Here is a 15749-nt window from a genome sequence, read left to right as displayed (position 1 = left end):
GGTTTGTTTTTCATGGCACCGAGGAAAAAAACAGCTCACTTTAACATCACTCACTGCTCCAGGGATGCGGTAAGCACCAAACGCCAAAGTTTGTAAATATAAAGTAGTAGTTCAGAATGAGGTATTAGCATATTTTAGTGCTGTCCGGCATTATTTTTTTTGACCAATTTGTTCCCTTTGCAAAAAAAGTAATGATGTTAAAGTTACTATTTTCTATGGAGCTTCCCAGAGCAAAAGGGCATCGAGGCTACATTTTTGTTTTGCCACTTGAGAGCATCAAAATAAAAACTGCATCATTTCACATGGCAGTTTGAAATGGGAAACTTTCTTCTGAAGCATCAGACAATTTTCTCTTCCTGGGAAGTCTTGGAATTTTTCTAGTCCTCAGCTTTGGGGTAAAAATGTTCAGTGTAAACGGAGAAAACCCCCAGTGAGAGGAGAGCTGCTTGGGGATGGCAGTTGTGTCTAGCGCTAGAAACACCTTTCTGTATTTTCCTAGCCCTGCAACAAAATGGCCATTAATGACATTGCAGCATCCGATAGTGAAAGCAACGTGTTAATGGAGCCGCCTCTTTTTCTTCCCTTCTCTCCCAGAGTTAACGTGGGTTGCGGCCCAGCAGAGGAGCGGGTGCTACTAACAGGATTACATGCGGTTGCAGACATTTACTGTGAAAACTGCAAAACCACGCTGGGCTGGAAATATGTGAGTGTCCTGGACATACGTGTCCCTGTTCCTTCGTTAAGGCGTGTGTGTGAGGGGTCAGCACAGTCTAGGCACAGGGCAGTGACATGCAAGTCTGAAACCCACCCCCAGTACGTGTCCTGGCTTAGCCACTCACCTGCTGTGGGACCTGGGGTCAGTCACTTCCCTGGCCATCTGTATCTGGCTAGGGCACGTAATTTGCAAGCACTCCGTGGCAGAGACTGTTTCTTCCTCTAGGCACATGCGGTGCCTTGCGAAAGGGCCCTGGTCTTGGTGGAAATCCCTTAACACTCCCATAGGGACAAGGATATTGCTCCATCTTGCTTGTCCCGGGGACTTACCAGGAAATAAGGTAGAATTTCTCTTAAGCATGGCAGGAAGCCCCAGCTGCTCCATGCAGGGAGCTGTGTCCATCGGGGCAGGGAGTGATTTGCTAAGTGTGAGCTCTGTAAGTGTCCCACGAGGTTACACACACACACACACACAGCCGAGCCTTGGAGACCATTTTGCAGGACAGACTTTGTGATACCTAAGGATTTTCTTACTTTCAGAACTCTTTGCAGGTGGGATGACAACGTGACTGCTCCTATGGGGCCCAAATCCGAGCCTGAGCAATGAGAGTCATTTGCTCACAGCAAGCAGCATAGCCACTTTCTTCCTCTTACAAGAGAGGGGTACAAGCAGTACCCCGGCCCCGTAGCAGTCTCTTGTTATGACAGGCTACACGCAGTCGAAATAGAGTGCAACCCCCTGGCTTCACAGGAGGCTGAAAGAGAACAGAAGTCCAGACGAGCTAGGGGTTTACTGAGGGCCAGAATCTTAGATGCCCAAAAACCTGGGCGCAAACTTGGATTCGTGTCCCTCTGTGCTGACCTCCAGACCCTGTCCCCTCCTGAGAGCTGAGACTCAAACCCAGGCCTCCCAACCTCCTGGCCTCGCCACTCGACTGCCCTTTCTTTTCTGTACCCCTCAGGTCTCCTTTTGTGTGACCCCACCTTCTCTCTGTTTTCTTCAGGAACACGCTTTTGAGAGCAGCCAGAAGTATAAAGAAGGCAAATACATCATTGAACTAGCTCACATGATCAAGGATAATGGCTGGGATTGAACAGGAGGAGCCCGGCTAACCCGGCGTGTGAGAGAATGCCATCCAACCGAACATTATATCCAAGAGTGAGAGAGTGACTGAACGCTTGGTTCCATGCATTTAGAGGCTCTGCAATCTGGGAGCATCTTCACACCCTTCTCCATCCTTATTGGTGACTGGCCTCTAAATTTCTGTCTCTCTGTCTCTTTGCTTTGTATCTGTTTGTGAGTTGACCCTGGCTGCTTCTCTCTCTGTTCTGGCGTTGGCTAAGAGAATGCACCAAATGCCCGACAGCATTCCATGTTGACGAATGTCTAAGCGCGAACCGAAGCTGGCTTCTGTGGCGGCATTTTATCGGAAGGTCTCGGCGTGGGAAGGAGACCTGAGTCTTGGGCAGGAGGGGAGAGCAAGGGTGGGGGCGGGAGGGCAGAAGGGGAAGTAATCAGAAACGAAGCTCTGCTTTTCCTTTAAGTCCTTTAAGGCTTGAAATGATCTCCTTGTCTGAACGGACAGAAAAATACCTCATGGCTGCGTTCTCTCTGAATCTCAAGCCTGCCGCTGCAAAGGCAGAGCCTTAGATGAAGCTGGCTGAGCACAAGTGGTAACCAAACCCCCTCCACCAGCCAAGTCCTGAATCCGCTGTCTACTACCATCTGTTGGTGGGTTGTTTCGTACTGACCACATGGTCGCCTTTTGTCGACTTGTTGGGGTGGGGGCTGACAGCTTAGCTGACTCCCCACACGCTCATCCTCCTCCTCCACTTTCACAGCTAAGGGGTAGATCACCCTGGCAGAGCAGAGCTGGGGTGACCTCAGCACCCCTGCCTGCAGGCGGCTGAGAGGAGGAGCAAAACTGTGTAACGTAGGAGAGGCTGGCGCTAGGCTTCGGAGGCATGACAGAGAGGCGAGAACCAAGGTGCGTGTTGGGCAAGTGACAGGAAAGCATGGGGGGTTGTAGACAAACTTGGAACTATAAGGTTGAACCTTAATTATCCTGGCCTTACCGCGTGCCCTTAGAGCAGTGTTACAGCTTGGGATCCAGTCATCCTAACGCGACAGAAAAATGTGCAAACAGGATTTTGCTCAAAATGTTTTGACCCCAGCCATCAGTTCCCCTCTGTGAGCCCATCGGAGATGCAAGGTGACAGCAGATGGTTCCAGCAGTTGCTAATATTTTGCACAGGTGGATATTTCAAGCCCTGATGTATCCCCCAAGTCCCCGTGCCCCCGGTGTTTTTAAAAAGATGTGATACTTTGGGAAGCAAAGACCCTCGACATCCCCATAGGATTTGTGCCTTGGAGTTGTCGGGGGAAAAGAGGGTTGGATGTCTAATGGCAAGAGACAAGTCCTGCTCTTTTAAGTTTTGATTATTAATTTTAATGAACTATCTCAATGTTGTTGGTGAGGGAGAGGGATTGTACGTGTGGAAGAGATGTGTTGCACATAAATGACATTGTGAAGCTTTCTTCACAAAAGTCCAGCCAGGATCTGGTGCATCACTCATGACTGTTTAACTGAATTAGTTTTTCTCTCTCGGAGCAAATTTCTTTTTTGTTTGTGGAATTCTTTCAAGTAGGTTCATCCACTGGGGGAAAATCCTTTTTAATCTAGTCAGGAAGAGTAACGTGCAGGTGTTCGCAGCTCCTCTGGTGATTGTCACCTAATGGCATTTTTTCTTCCTAGCTGTTCCAAGTGGACGGAGTTAGGGGGAACTTCACAGGCATATTTAGAGCTGGATGCAGAAGAGCTGGTTAGAAACAGGACTGGGCTTTCATGTCAGGTACTTGTGATCAAGCCCCAGCCTGATAGGGCCATGGGAAGAGTGCTTGTGCACATGCCATGTCTCACTGACAGTGTGTGGGTCTGACTTGGAGCAGGGAATATAAGGCAGACTGACTGCAGCTGTGGAAAGTCATGGGCTTAATGCCTTCCTTGGTCATGCTAGGGTGGCTTCTGTCTTCACCCTGCCTGATGCAGCTGCATAACAAGACCACCTCAGCTGATTCCTGCCAGACTCTGCTTCCTGAATCCTCATTCCCCACTGTCACAAAGGGAGGGAGAAAGGTATTAAGGTCGAGGACTTTTTTCTCTACCAGTCTGTTGCCTCTGGCATTGGCCTCCTCTGTATTTTCCTTTCCCCTGATTATTGAGCTGGGATATAGTACTGTTTTTGGCCAGCAGGGAGTCATTTACCTGGTTTGAAAACCTCTTCTCTGAAAATACAGTTGTTAGATTTGATCTGAATGGGCAAAGTAAGGGACTGCCCAAAGCAGCTTGTGTGAAGGTGAGAGCGGAGCATTCCTACGTTTGCAACTGTAGGTTGGCAGCACAGTGATCTCCAATAAAAAGCCAACTATGCCTATAAAAAGATTACCCCGGCGCTCTCCAATACTAGCCTCAGTGCTGCCACTTCCCATTGTAAGCTGTAGTATTTTGCAGCCATCATGTAGAATACTGCAGCACGCTTTAAAGGTCAGGGCAGTCAGCAGCATGGCTTCAGCTGCAGAAGCCATTCCCCATGTGCAAAACACAACTGTGATGGATAAGATTGCACAGTGCTTCTTTCACCGTTTACGGGCATTGTATTTTTAATGGCGACCGCTGTAGGTTTGCCCATGGCCAGACGGTGTCGATTCTCTGCTTTCCCTTCTGCGGAGCTACCCCAGTTTACGACAGTTGAGAACCTGGCCTTAAATCCTGTTATGAAAAATGTGTGTTGGCTTACACACCTATGCGTGCACGCACGCTCCTAGCTGCAGATCAGTGTTTATACGCTGTGTGGGGCAACAAGTAATCCTGGCCTGCCAGGCTCATTTAACGTGTGTACTCCACCATGTGTCCATTAAACCTAAAGTGCTTCTTACGATGTTAAGTCCACTGCTAACTCATCTGAAACCTGCTGTATTAAGATATGGGACAGTATTGGGAGTTGATGACCACAACAGAGTGACCAGATCTAGAGGCTAGAGGATATGGGAATCAGTGCATTCTAAATTGATGATTTGCAAACGAATATAGTCAGAGCATAACCAAAGAACCCCCCACCTGCATCCCATTGGTCATGTCAACTAACTGTAGCCAGTTACTTCCATCAAAGGGTGGGAAGGGTTGGGCCCACTGAGGCAATGAAATGTCTAGTTGAGGATGGAGCACTGCATGCTGGGAAGGGTAGTCCAGAGGGTCAGCATCTTCAGCGAAGGTGGGAACAGCTGCATGTTCTGCTCCATTTCCTGTGGCTCTGGCCCCTGGGTCACCCTTCAGCTCACATCTCCCCTTGCCCCCCCAAAGACACATGTGGTTTTAAATATTTGGCCCTGGTGGTTTATCATGTGTGAAATCCCGCCCCCTGCACTAGCTGTTGAGATGATAATATATACCGAACATAGCGAGCGTTATCTTGTGAAATCTACTTTTGTAAATAATATTTAATTTTTTAAAAAAAATAATATATTTGGTGCTGTTTTCTCGGAGCCCCTCCCGGAGAGCACTGCTTTGTTTTGTTGATAAATTATACCGTTTCCTCTCTCTTTGTTGGAAAATCTGTTGAAAGGGAAACAACCATCCTAATTACGTGCTGTTTTCGGAAGTCAATACACTTTCCATCTGGGCATGGTAGGGGGGAGGAATCATTTCTGGTTCCATTCTACAGAATTTCCCTCCTATACAGGCCATTGCCAGGCTGCAAGCAGAGGTCCCTGTCCAGGGAGGCTCTGAAGTAGGTGTGTAACCTTAGACAGGTGAGAGTGCTCGCATGTTTGAAGTGACTCACATGCCTCAGCTCCTCCCTGACTGCATGCCTCCCACCTCGGTCCTCCAATTCGATGTACGGGAGAAGACCCTCGGTCCCACGCGGAGCCCTGCGGAAGTCAGTGGGGCTCTGTCTGGGCAGATGCGATTGCCCGAGTAGATCTCATGGCAGCATGTGGGCCTGCTCTGTTCTCTTGCACCAGTATTGGCCAGAATGACATAAGTAACAAAGATGTAAACTGGGGATGTGGATTTGTGCGGCAACCTCCGCATCTCTTGTTTCCAGTTGCTTGGGGGAGCAGCGGGTGGGGGATGGAAAAACTGAACTAGTCAAACTTTTGAAACTACAAAACAAATCTTTCTGGATGGGGATCCTGGTTCAATGTTTCCTTTGAAACCAGGCTTCTATGTGCTGAATTACAGTAAACGTTTACATCTCTGGCGGTCAAGTTAATTTTCCGTCTTCTTTTCTGTCTTTCTCCCCCTTTATTTGTCTGTATTTCATTGGGTCTTTTTGTTGATCTCAAAGTGGACCAACAGCACAAACCGCTGGACTGTGCTTGCTGCGTGAGGAGCTGTTTGCAGTGCTGAGTAGCTGTCGCACGCTCTTTCCTTTCCTCTCTTTGGTGCACAGGTTTTAAAAAGAAAAACGAAAAAAAAATCTGCAAATGAAACTTGTCGTTCTTGTGATGATCAAATACGAACTTTCTCTGTATGCGTTTTTCTAATGATATGTGAGTGTATTAATCATGCATTTCATTGCACTTCCTCATATCGGAAGAAGCATCATGGTTCTGTATGAGGTGGTTCTTGGATGAACAGGTTATGTGCAAACCCCCTGTTGGGTGAACAGATCTGCAAGAAGCAGAGCTCCGCTCCAAGCTCTTCCCGCTGGCTGTGGGAAAGCTCGGAGACGATCATGTTCCGCGCTGATTTTGAAGACTTCTGCTTGCAGAGAGCAAGCAGAAAAGCGTTTGAGCAGAGCATTTAATTCTGAAACAAAATCAGCGTGTTTAAGCAGTATGGCGCTGGGTAAGGTACAATCACAAATAAGCTATTCTCATTGTTACGGACTCCTTTGTGCTGTTTCTCATGAGGAAATGGGAATGCTTTCCCCACTGACAAAATGAAGAGACGATATTTCTGATACCAGCCTGTCTGTTGATGCTCTCGTGTTTACAAACTGTGTATATTTTAATTTCTCTGATCTTATTTTAATTTTATTTTTTGGCATATTCTTTCAGGTCATTTGCTTTGGTGAGAAATGCAATTGTTTGTTTGTTTTTTCAGATAATTTGTTTTCACCTTTTCATGTATTTGTACATTGTACATAGTTCTTCAGTATTAGAGGGAGGCGTATTGTTTGTCATATTTACAATATGTGTTGGTGCTCATTTGAGAAAATAAAGTTTTCAAATATTAAAACCATGGACCTGCTTCTCTATTTTTCCTCCCAAGATCGTGTACCAGTGGAGACCTGCCAAAAGGGACTGATTGTACCAGTCGGCATCAAGGCAAGGAGACGTTTGGTTGACTGGTAATTTTTATTTTTTTTTAGTTTAAAGATAGTCGGAGGTCATTATTATGTTCCATTTATCACCTGCACTGTCACCTTTTAAACTGGCAGCCCTCGGGGGACGGGGATCCTCCCTTGATGGTTTTGTGTGATGGGGTCCAAGCCCCTAGGGGACTGTGCAGAACAATTGCTGGGCAAGATAACAATGAGCGTGGACCTGTTTGACCATATTGACCCTGCTGTACCACTTGGGGGAGAGTGAGGGGCTGAGAGGCAGTGGGATTTGCCAAAGGTGACACAGTAAATCTGTGGCAGAGCTGGGAATGGACCTGGCTCTGGCTGGTTTCTGTCCCTGTCTCTTTGCTGAGCATCTCCAGGAAGCCTAGCACTGCCATGGGCATGATGCTCTCAGGAGTGCTCCCTACAAAATTCCCTTGTTGTTTTTTTCCCCCCTTACATCTACAGAGAACCTGCCCTTTCACTTTCCTGCTTCTAGCTTTGCATTTGCCTGGTATTTAGGCAAAGAAACCTTGCTGGGTACCCAGGCTTCAGGCTGTATCCATAGTGACAGAAGACTTCCCTGGGCTGGGTCTCATCTCCTCTCCAACCTTTGCTTTGTTCTCAACGAGGTTGAGGAGAAGTCAGAAAAGGCAGGATGGTGATGCCCCACTTGCTTCCTGGGGTCTTCAACATGAAAGGGGAGGGGGATCAGATCTTCTGCTTCTCCCTCGCAGGCCCAGCCAGCCACCGCCCTTGTTCATCAGAGACCAAGGACCAGCCAGAGAAGAACAAGACTTCTGGCTGATGCAGCTGGGTCAGGGGTGCCCTCAGGCATTTGCAGGGAGCACGGTGTGAGCTGGGATGGTTTGGCAATGGCCAGAGAAAGGACCAGGCCTCAGATGATCCCTCCATAGCAAGGGGAGGGATGTGGCAGGGAGGCTGGGAAAGGCAGAAGGTGATGGGAGCGGGCAGAAGGGACAATACCCAGTGTCCACCTAAAGCAGAGCTGGATCTGAGTCTAGATGCCCTCAGTTGGGTGAGCTGGGGTCATGCCTGCCCCTTGCAGTTCATCCCCATTTCTGCCCAGCCGTAAGTGCAACAACCCCTTGTAGCTATAACTTCCACCTTTTCCAGTGGCCAGCCTGGATGTTCACCAGCCCTCTTTGCCAGGCAACCCAGCTCCCAGGAGTGCTCCTGTGGGGGAGACTTCTCTCAACATAGCTGCGTGGCTGTGCCCAGATTGGCAGGCGGCAGGGGGTCTGGCCCACGCCGGGAGAGTGAATTATCAGAGTAGCACAAGGAGGAGAACTCCTCCTCCAAGAAAGGGGGCCATGAGAGCTGAAAAGGAGAGAGGCCTCCCGGGGTCACACGCAGAAGTAACCGTGGCAGGAAGCAAGCTAAGATCAGCCCTGCTGTCTGAAAGAACTGGGCTGTAATTTTGAGGGAGAAAACGGTTCGCTGGGAGGGAGGATTTTAAGTATTAAAACGTTGAGCAAACCCTGTGAAGGAGGGAGCTCGCTGGCTTCAAACACATGCGCGGGTCCCTTTATGAGTCATCCCTCCCGCTGGGTGATACCACAACCTGCCAGCTCGCAGCTGATTTAATGCTGTTAACTTAAATGCCAAATTTGCTTCTGTGGCCCCGGGTGAGCGCTCTAATATCTATCCGATTCTTGCTGAGCTCAGTTCTGAAACCCATTTGAAACCGTGTCGGATCAGTGTCTGAGCAGTATGTTAGTCTAGGCCAGCGAGTCTCAACCCTTTTAGACATGAGGCACCCCTTGATATACTCAGACAATGCCAGCTCTTAGTTTCCACTAGTTTTTTTGACTGCAGAAAAATAATAGAGCAATTCTTGTGTTGCAAAGGACTTGGAGAAACGGCAGCAGGTCAGACTGTTTTTAACACTATGGATTCCTATGTGAAATCTCTGTTTATCTGGTGAATTGTGTCTATGCAACTAGCAGTGCTAACATTGTGCAGCACCCTTGAAAAGATCTCAGAGCGCCCCAGGGTGCCATGGCACCCTGGTTGAGAATCACTGCTCTGGGGTGTTTGGAGAGTGCTGAGGTCGCCCTTGTGCTCCACCCCCAGCTCTGAAAATAACGGGGGTACTAAGATGTGGCGTGCTGGGCTGTCGCTACCTGGGTATGTCAGCCGAATGGATACAGGCCTGTCATTAACTGTTGGATTTCAGGCTGAGAGCAAGTCACCCTCTGTGCAAGGAGGGTCTAATCCTGCCAAGTGCTGAATGCCCTGAATTCACAATGCAGGCTGCCCCTGAAAGCTCACTGTAAGCTCAGACAGGTAACGAGGAATTGCTTTGTACTGGAAAAGCAGTCTTGTTAACTGCTTTTCCAGTGGAAAGTAAATGAGTGAAGCACTAGCTGTGCCGAGGGTGTCTACAGCATGGTGTGGGAGGGTGTAGGTCTAGCTGGGTGCCAGATGCAGAATAGCTGCTTTTCTGTAGCTGTGTTGCTGTGATTTTCCTCAGCAGGGCTAACCTGGCTATATGGCTTTCAGCCCGGGTATATCTCCATGGCACTGTATCGTGCAGTGCAGGCATACCCAGGAGTGCCGGCCCAGCTCAGGCCCTGTGCACGCTCCGAGCGGCAGCCACAAACCACGTGCATGCAGCAGTCATCCTTCGGTCTGGGCAAACCGGACCATCCCTCAGGGAGGGCCATACAGCTTGTCATCTGCCCCACAACACCCCCACAGCTGGTGTCCTGGTTCTGGCCATGCTGCCCATTTCCTAGGTGGGACACAGCCGCCGGTACAAATCCCAGGAGTAGATCCCAGGGGAAGTGAAGTCAGTGCAAATGGCGCGCACCTCCACCACTAGCCGTGCAACGTAGGGCAGCTGTGCCTTGCTGAAAGCGGTATCTCTGATGAGCCTGAGGCAAGCGGCTTTGGGTATGAGCAGCAGCTTGGGTACCAGCACTGGACACGTGTTGGATCCTCCATCTCTCAGCCTTGGCTCTGTAATTAGGCTTGTTGCTACAAACCACGGAAGTCGGTGTACATGAGCAGCTGCTGCTGGACTATTCAGAAGGCTGAAAAACTCTGTTTGCTTTATCTGTGTTTCCTTTGCCTGTTGTCAAGGCAAGTAATTACTGGATCAAAAGGGCAGGCGGGCAAGTGCCTCTGTCCCATGGATATGCATGTGTGTACCAGGTGGAGGAGCGACCGGGCTTCCAGAGTGCAGGCAGCTGGTCTGTGTTCAGTTCAGGTTACCAGGCCGTCAGTCACAGTGGGTGAAGGAAAGGCTTAGATGTACCCCCCACGCTGCGCACGAGCCTCTGGCCACACGCTCCGAGAGGAAGCCAGGACCTAGGACGGGTGGGGAATGTCCGGCCTGTAAAGTTTTAACTCGGCTCAGCCACTACCCTGCTGCTAACCCTGGGAAAGTCGCTCGCCCTCTCCATGCCTCCTCCTCTCTCACCATTTGCTTGCTTCATCCGTATAGGAGGTATGGGGGAGGGGAGTCACCCGTGAAAAGATCCAGCCTCGTTTCACTCCCCTCAGTTTCAAAGCAGGTGCTTAGGGAATGGTCATTGCCTTGCTGTGACTCCACAGAGCCGGCCCTGCCACATCCAGCGAGGCTCCCAAAGAGGACAAAACCCCATGTGAAGCAAGGCAGTGAAACACCGAGCAAATCATGCCAGAGGCCAGGGGCTGGGAAACCCTCCGTCCCCTGCCAGCGTGTGTGGGGCAGGGGCTGGATTGCATCGCGGCTGCAGGACTCTAAACCTCTGTTGTCCACACACGGACCGCCCTCCCCAGAGTTTGGCCATGCTGAAACCAGGCCTCAACGGCATCACTCTTGGGCGCTGCTTTTAAGTCCCCTCACGTGATGGCTCCAGTCCTCCAGAGCCTTCCCACAATCCCCACTGTGTGGGCGCAGGACAGACAAGCTGGGCTCCCATCCCCCTGGAGTGAACCAGAGTGGCTCAGTGCCAGGCACCATGGGATGCATCCTCCCAGTGTCACATAGGCGGGATCTGGGTGCCCAGGCTGGATTAACCCCCAGCGAGGCGGCACCGGGGCTGCCCCTCAGAGTGGGACGGAGCCGCCTCCCCTCAGGGCGTGCCCAGATTTCAGGGGAATCCAGCCTCGGCTTCCCCCTCCAGTCCCCGCAGCGGTCCCCATGCTGTGGCAGCTGCCAGGGTTTGCACTCTCGACCCCCACAGACATCGGGGCTCCCCGGGACCAGTGCTTTGGGCTGCCTCAGTGTCCTGGGTGCCCCACTGAAGCCCCCACAAAAGGGGAGCTCCTGCTTCTCCCCGTCTTGCGCTGTGCAGGGGCTGAGCATGCGAGTCCTGCCTCAGCTCAGGCACCTTGGCTTTGGCCACAATGCTTTGTGCCACACCCACGTTGGGGAGTCGCTGGCCACATCACAGCACAGTGCATGGACCCTCGCCAGGATGACGCCTTCCTCCTGCCAGAGCTGCAGCCTCCCCGGGTAAGACCACGCGAGCGTTGGGCAGGCAGCCTTGGGGAGGTAAGTTGATCTGTCTGCCTTTGTTTCCCCATTCAATACTGCCTGGCTTGGCCGGCGGGGTGAGGCATGGCTGCGGCACAGCTCTCCCGCTAGAAGGTGTGAAGGGAAGGCAGGTGTTCGTGGGCGGAGGGAGCCAGCGATGTGAATGGCTTTGTGAACCTCAGGGAGTTGCTGCAGACCGTGTTGCCTGCTGCTCAGCTTTTCTGCGGGATCCTGGAAATGCACAAAGGAGCATCCCTCGCAGTGCCTCTGGAACGGCGCAAGAGGACTGAATCGAGTGTCACTGGGCAGCTCAGGGAGACATTCATCTCTAACCCAGCCACGGGCTTCTCAGAGCAGATGCAGCAGGGACTGGGAGTCTGGGAGGGTGCTGGGACACCGAAATGAATGGCACCAGGTCAGCATCCCCGAGTAGATGCAGGGGCACCTGCGTGTTAAAGACAGGAACGGTTGTTTGCAAATGAAGTGCTCTGCCTTAGTCGTGGGCAAGTAGCCGGGGCAGCCTACGGCTCGCCAAAGCCAGAGGAGGTTTTCGTCACTCGTTTCCATTCTCTAGGAGCTGGAGCGTGCTTCTCAACCTTCCCCATCGTGCATAAGGAGAATGGCAGTCTGGCATCCTGGCCTGATTGCCGTCAGCGGCTGGGTCTGCGCAGAGCGGCAGGTTTCAGGGCACAGCCAGCAAACAAGACCTAGGCAGAGGCTGAAATCCCACAGTAGCCCCTTGGTGCAATTTAGGTGAGAGGGAAGAAGCTCCTTTGCTAAGAAACGGCCTTGAGATGGAAGTGCAGAGCGAGGCCTTTGTGTTACCGGGCTCCAGCTCGGCAGCGGTGACGCACCCCAGCAAGGCCGTCTCGGAAAGCGAAGCTCTCCGTCGCTCATGCCTGGCTCCTCACAGTGGGAGGGCAGGGAGGAGATGTGCTACAGGCTGTAGGGAGTGTTGTGCTGTATTTGCAACACAGCGGAGCTATCTCCTGCTCTTGCATTAGATATATTATTAAACTGCAATTATACTGGGAGTGCAGCGAGCCAAAGCAGTCTATTAATAGGGAAGTGGAGATAAGCTGACTCAGACAGAGACAGACTTAGGCTCTGGTGAGAGGCTGTAGCTCCACTCTTGCCAACTTGGCCTACGGTCCAGGGACAGGGGATCGGGGGCGTATGCGGCGGGGGGAGGGAAGGAGAGGGAGAAGGCAGCTGCGTGTAATTTCTTCCTCGGAGGAAGGAATAATTGGGTTGCTTTTGCGCTGTAAAACCTGCTTGGACATAATGACGCCCGAGAGAAATCTCTGCCTTCAGCCCCTGAGTGGAAAGACCTTTGCCAGTGCCAGCGGGGCCGGTTGTACAGAGAAGTGTGGCTCTCTGTGGGTCAGCTCTCCCCCTGGAACAGTATTTTCAAAAGGCAATCACAGAGCTATAAATGCAGCTGTGCTGCTGGCCTTTAATCCTCGCCTGGGAGCAAGCCCACCCACCGCAGGCCCCCGGGGAAGCCTGCCTCTTACCCTGAGGCTGAGACGTCTTCCGTTGCATTGACTCATGAGCTGAAAACAGAGAGCTGAGCTCAGCCCAGCTCTGACTTCCCAGAGCTGAAGGACACGTGTATCTGACTCTTTTTGTCCTGTCTCTAGTTTTGAGGCTACGGGAGCTAGAAAAGGAAAAACTCAAGCTCTCTTAATAATACTCATCATTCTTGGTCCTGAATCCTTCCATCCACAGTCATCACAAACGACCTCAACCTGACAAGTCAGCTCCAGCCCCTTAAGTCGGCGTGTTACTATTCTTAATGGCCCTGTTTTACAGACGGGTAAACCGAGGCACAGGATTATTGCGCTTCGTTGAGTACGTTGCCAGCTGGCAGCAGAGCTCGACATTTTAATCCCAGAGTCCTCGCAGTGAGTCTAGTGCTGGCCGTTCATTAACGGAGCAGGCGGGAATTCTCCTTCCCTTTGGCCAGTCCCAAAGTGGTCGGGGAGGGCAAATCTTCGTGGGTTTGGCCTCACTTGGGCCGTTTCACAAATGGAGCTGCCTAGTCACTGGGACAGCTGCAGCAACAGTCGGGCTTTCCAGGGCAATCTGCTTTTCGGGAGGCTGTTCCTGGGGCAGAGGACAGCCCGAGTGCAGTTGATCACCCCTTTCATCAGTGATTCTTTTAGCCGTCTTGGAAAACGCCGAGTGTAATAGCATTAGCTTCAGAGGCAATTGCAGAGCCGTGAAGGAAGCTGACATCTGTCCCCTTTGTCAAAGTTCATTAAGTTTTCTATGAAGCTGCGCTGGACAGACAGCCGGGCCGGCCGGAGAGCCAGAGGGGCCACGGGGAGGACGGTGGGTTTTGTGACTATTAGCCACCCAGGTCACCTCCACCTGCGCTTTCCACTTCCTCTGCCCAGAGGCAGGGCTGCGTCCAGGCAGGGACAGGCAGTTTTCTTACAGAAAGGTTTTCCGATACAATTTTTAAGACTGAAAAATGCCAGAGCTATTTTTACCCGAGTTTCGGCTCAGGGTATAAATAGCAGGCAGAGCTGTTCTTCCCACAGCTGACTGGCATTGCTAGATAACTGGTCTGTAAGGAGAAGCTCATCCACAGAGGAAATGTCACTCGGGGGGCAGCCTGCCAAGAGAGATCATTCCCACATCTGCTCCGTCAGCGAGCCGCCGCCCCCCCCGGCATCTTTGACGCCCAGGTGCCGCAACTGCCCTTGGTGAATGGCTCTCCCGGGGGCTGGACTTGCGCGTGGGGGGCTTTCAATAAAGGAGCTGAGAAGGAAAAGCTGATTGAACTGCTGGTGTCTCATTGAGACATTTGAGAAAATCCTTCCTCGCAGCTAATCCCCAGCAAGGGAGTCTCCTTTCAAAGAGCTGCGGCTGGCACGCGGCTTGCCCCAGGGCCCGACTGTTTCCTCCGCTTGCTCTGGTTCCCAGTGTCTCAGGAGCTCTTTGACACCACCGAGGCCCCGCCGGCCCTGCCCGGAGCAAAGCCCTAGGTTCGGTCACACCTGCCCTTCCACTCCAGATGTCCGGGGAGTTCGTCTCAAGCATGGCCAGGCTGGTCACTGGTCCCCAAGGCTGTGACTCTAGCCCATCCCTAATTAAAACTGCCCCTGGTGCCCTCACCCCAGAGCTGGCTGAGCGGGGTGATGGCCAGCTCTCTGGAGAAGCTGGCTTTGTCCCGTGGGGACAGCTTGCTTGTTGCACGAGACAGAGGAACCTGAAACTGGAAAGCCCGCCAAACTTCCCCGTGCTTCTAACCAGTCCCTGGCCCTGGCTAGGCCGGTGGAAAAGCTTGCAGAGCATTTTCAGGAGGCACCTAGTGCCCCTGGACCTTTGATCAGACACCCCGCGATTTACCACTGTGTATGGACACTATACATTTACAAAGAGTTAAAGAAAAGGAAACTAATGAATACACAACTGTCAAACTGTCAGAAACTTAACTCGGCCTCCCACCAGAGCGCACGGGGAGCTGGATCCATCTCTCTCCAGTCCCTCTTCCCCATAGTGCACCCCATGCCACACGGCCCTTGGAGAAGAGTCCCCCTTGCAGGGCCCATCGTTCTGCTGCTCCCTGGCCCTGCCGGCAGCTTTCCCAGCCAGGGCACTGTCCTGAAGAGAGAGCCAGCCCACTTTTGTGCTCCGCTCCCCCTGGGAAAGCTTTCTGCTTAGCCGAATCCTTGTCAGGGGAGGCAACGGAGAAGCGCCGCTGAATGCAGGTGCGTCGTTCCCGGTAGGGCCGTGAATTAAACGTTAAATATTTGCAAAGAGACGTGAGCGAGCAGGCATCTTCCCCGTGTCCGGTACATTTTGGGTGTTGGGCTGTGGGCAGTGGGGGCTGTTGGCACCCACCACGCTGCCTCCGAGCACTCCCTCCACGTGTCGGCCTCCGTTGCCCGTGCGTCAGAGAGAAAGCATGGCCCGGCGCATGGAGGGCAGGAGGTGGGGGCTCGGGCGCTGCGAATCGCTCTGGAGCCTTGAATCTTCCCCTGCCTCGGTTTCCCTCCACATAAAACAAGGGCGGTAACACCTCACCACGGGGGTGTTGTCGATCTCTTTGGCTGAAGATGACCAGAGAAGTGTCCAGTACCAGGACTAATTAGAGCTGATTGGAAATTGTGGGAGTCTTTCAGGGTCTTCCACAAAACATTTCACCAGTTTTTTAATTTTTTTTTTTTTTTTTTTTTTTTTTTTTTTTTGGGGAAAAAAA

The 15749-nt window shown here is 51.8% G+C and overlaps 1 protein-coding gene across 1 annotated transcript in view; it reads left to right on the top strand.

Moving 5' to 3' along the window:
- The window catches only part of YPEL2 (yippee like 2), a 38330-nt gene extending 31366 nt beyond the window's left edge, over positions 1-6964 (top strand). The window contains exons 4-5 of the mRNA XM_019511138.1: positions 595-703; positions 1719-6964. Coding sequence (XP_019366683.1) covers positions 595-703; positions 1719-1808 — 199 coding nt within the window. The 3' untranslated portion in view covers positions 1809-6964. The remainder of the gene's footprint in view (positions 1-594; positions 704-1718) is intronic.
- The last annotated feature ends 8785 nt before the right edge of the window (positions 6965-15749 follow it).

This window comes from Gavialis gangeticus, unplaced genomic scaffold (genome assembly GCF_001723915.1).
Source record: "Gavialis gangeticus isolate Ggan-Ray unplaced genomic scaffold, GavGan_comp1, whole genome shotgun sequence".
Lineage (NCBI taxonomy): Eukaryota > Metazoa > Chordata > Crocodylia > Gavialidae > Gavialis > Gavialis gangeticus.
Note: the sequence above shows the minus strand (reverse complement) of the source record. Positions and strands in the feature narration are given on the sequence as shown.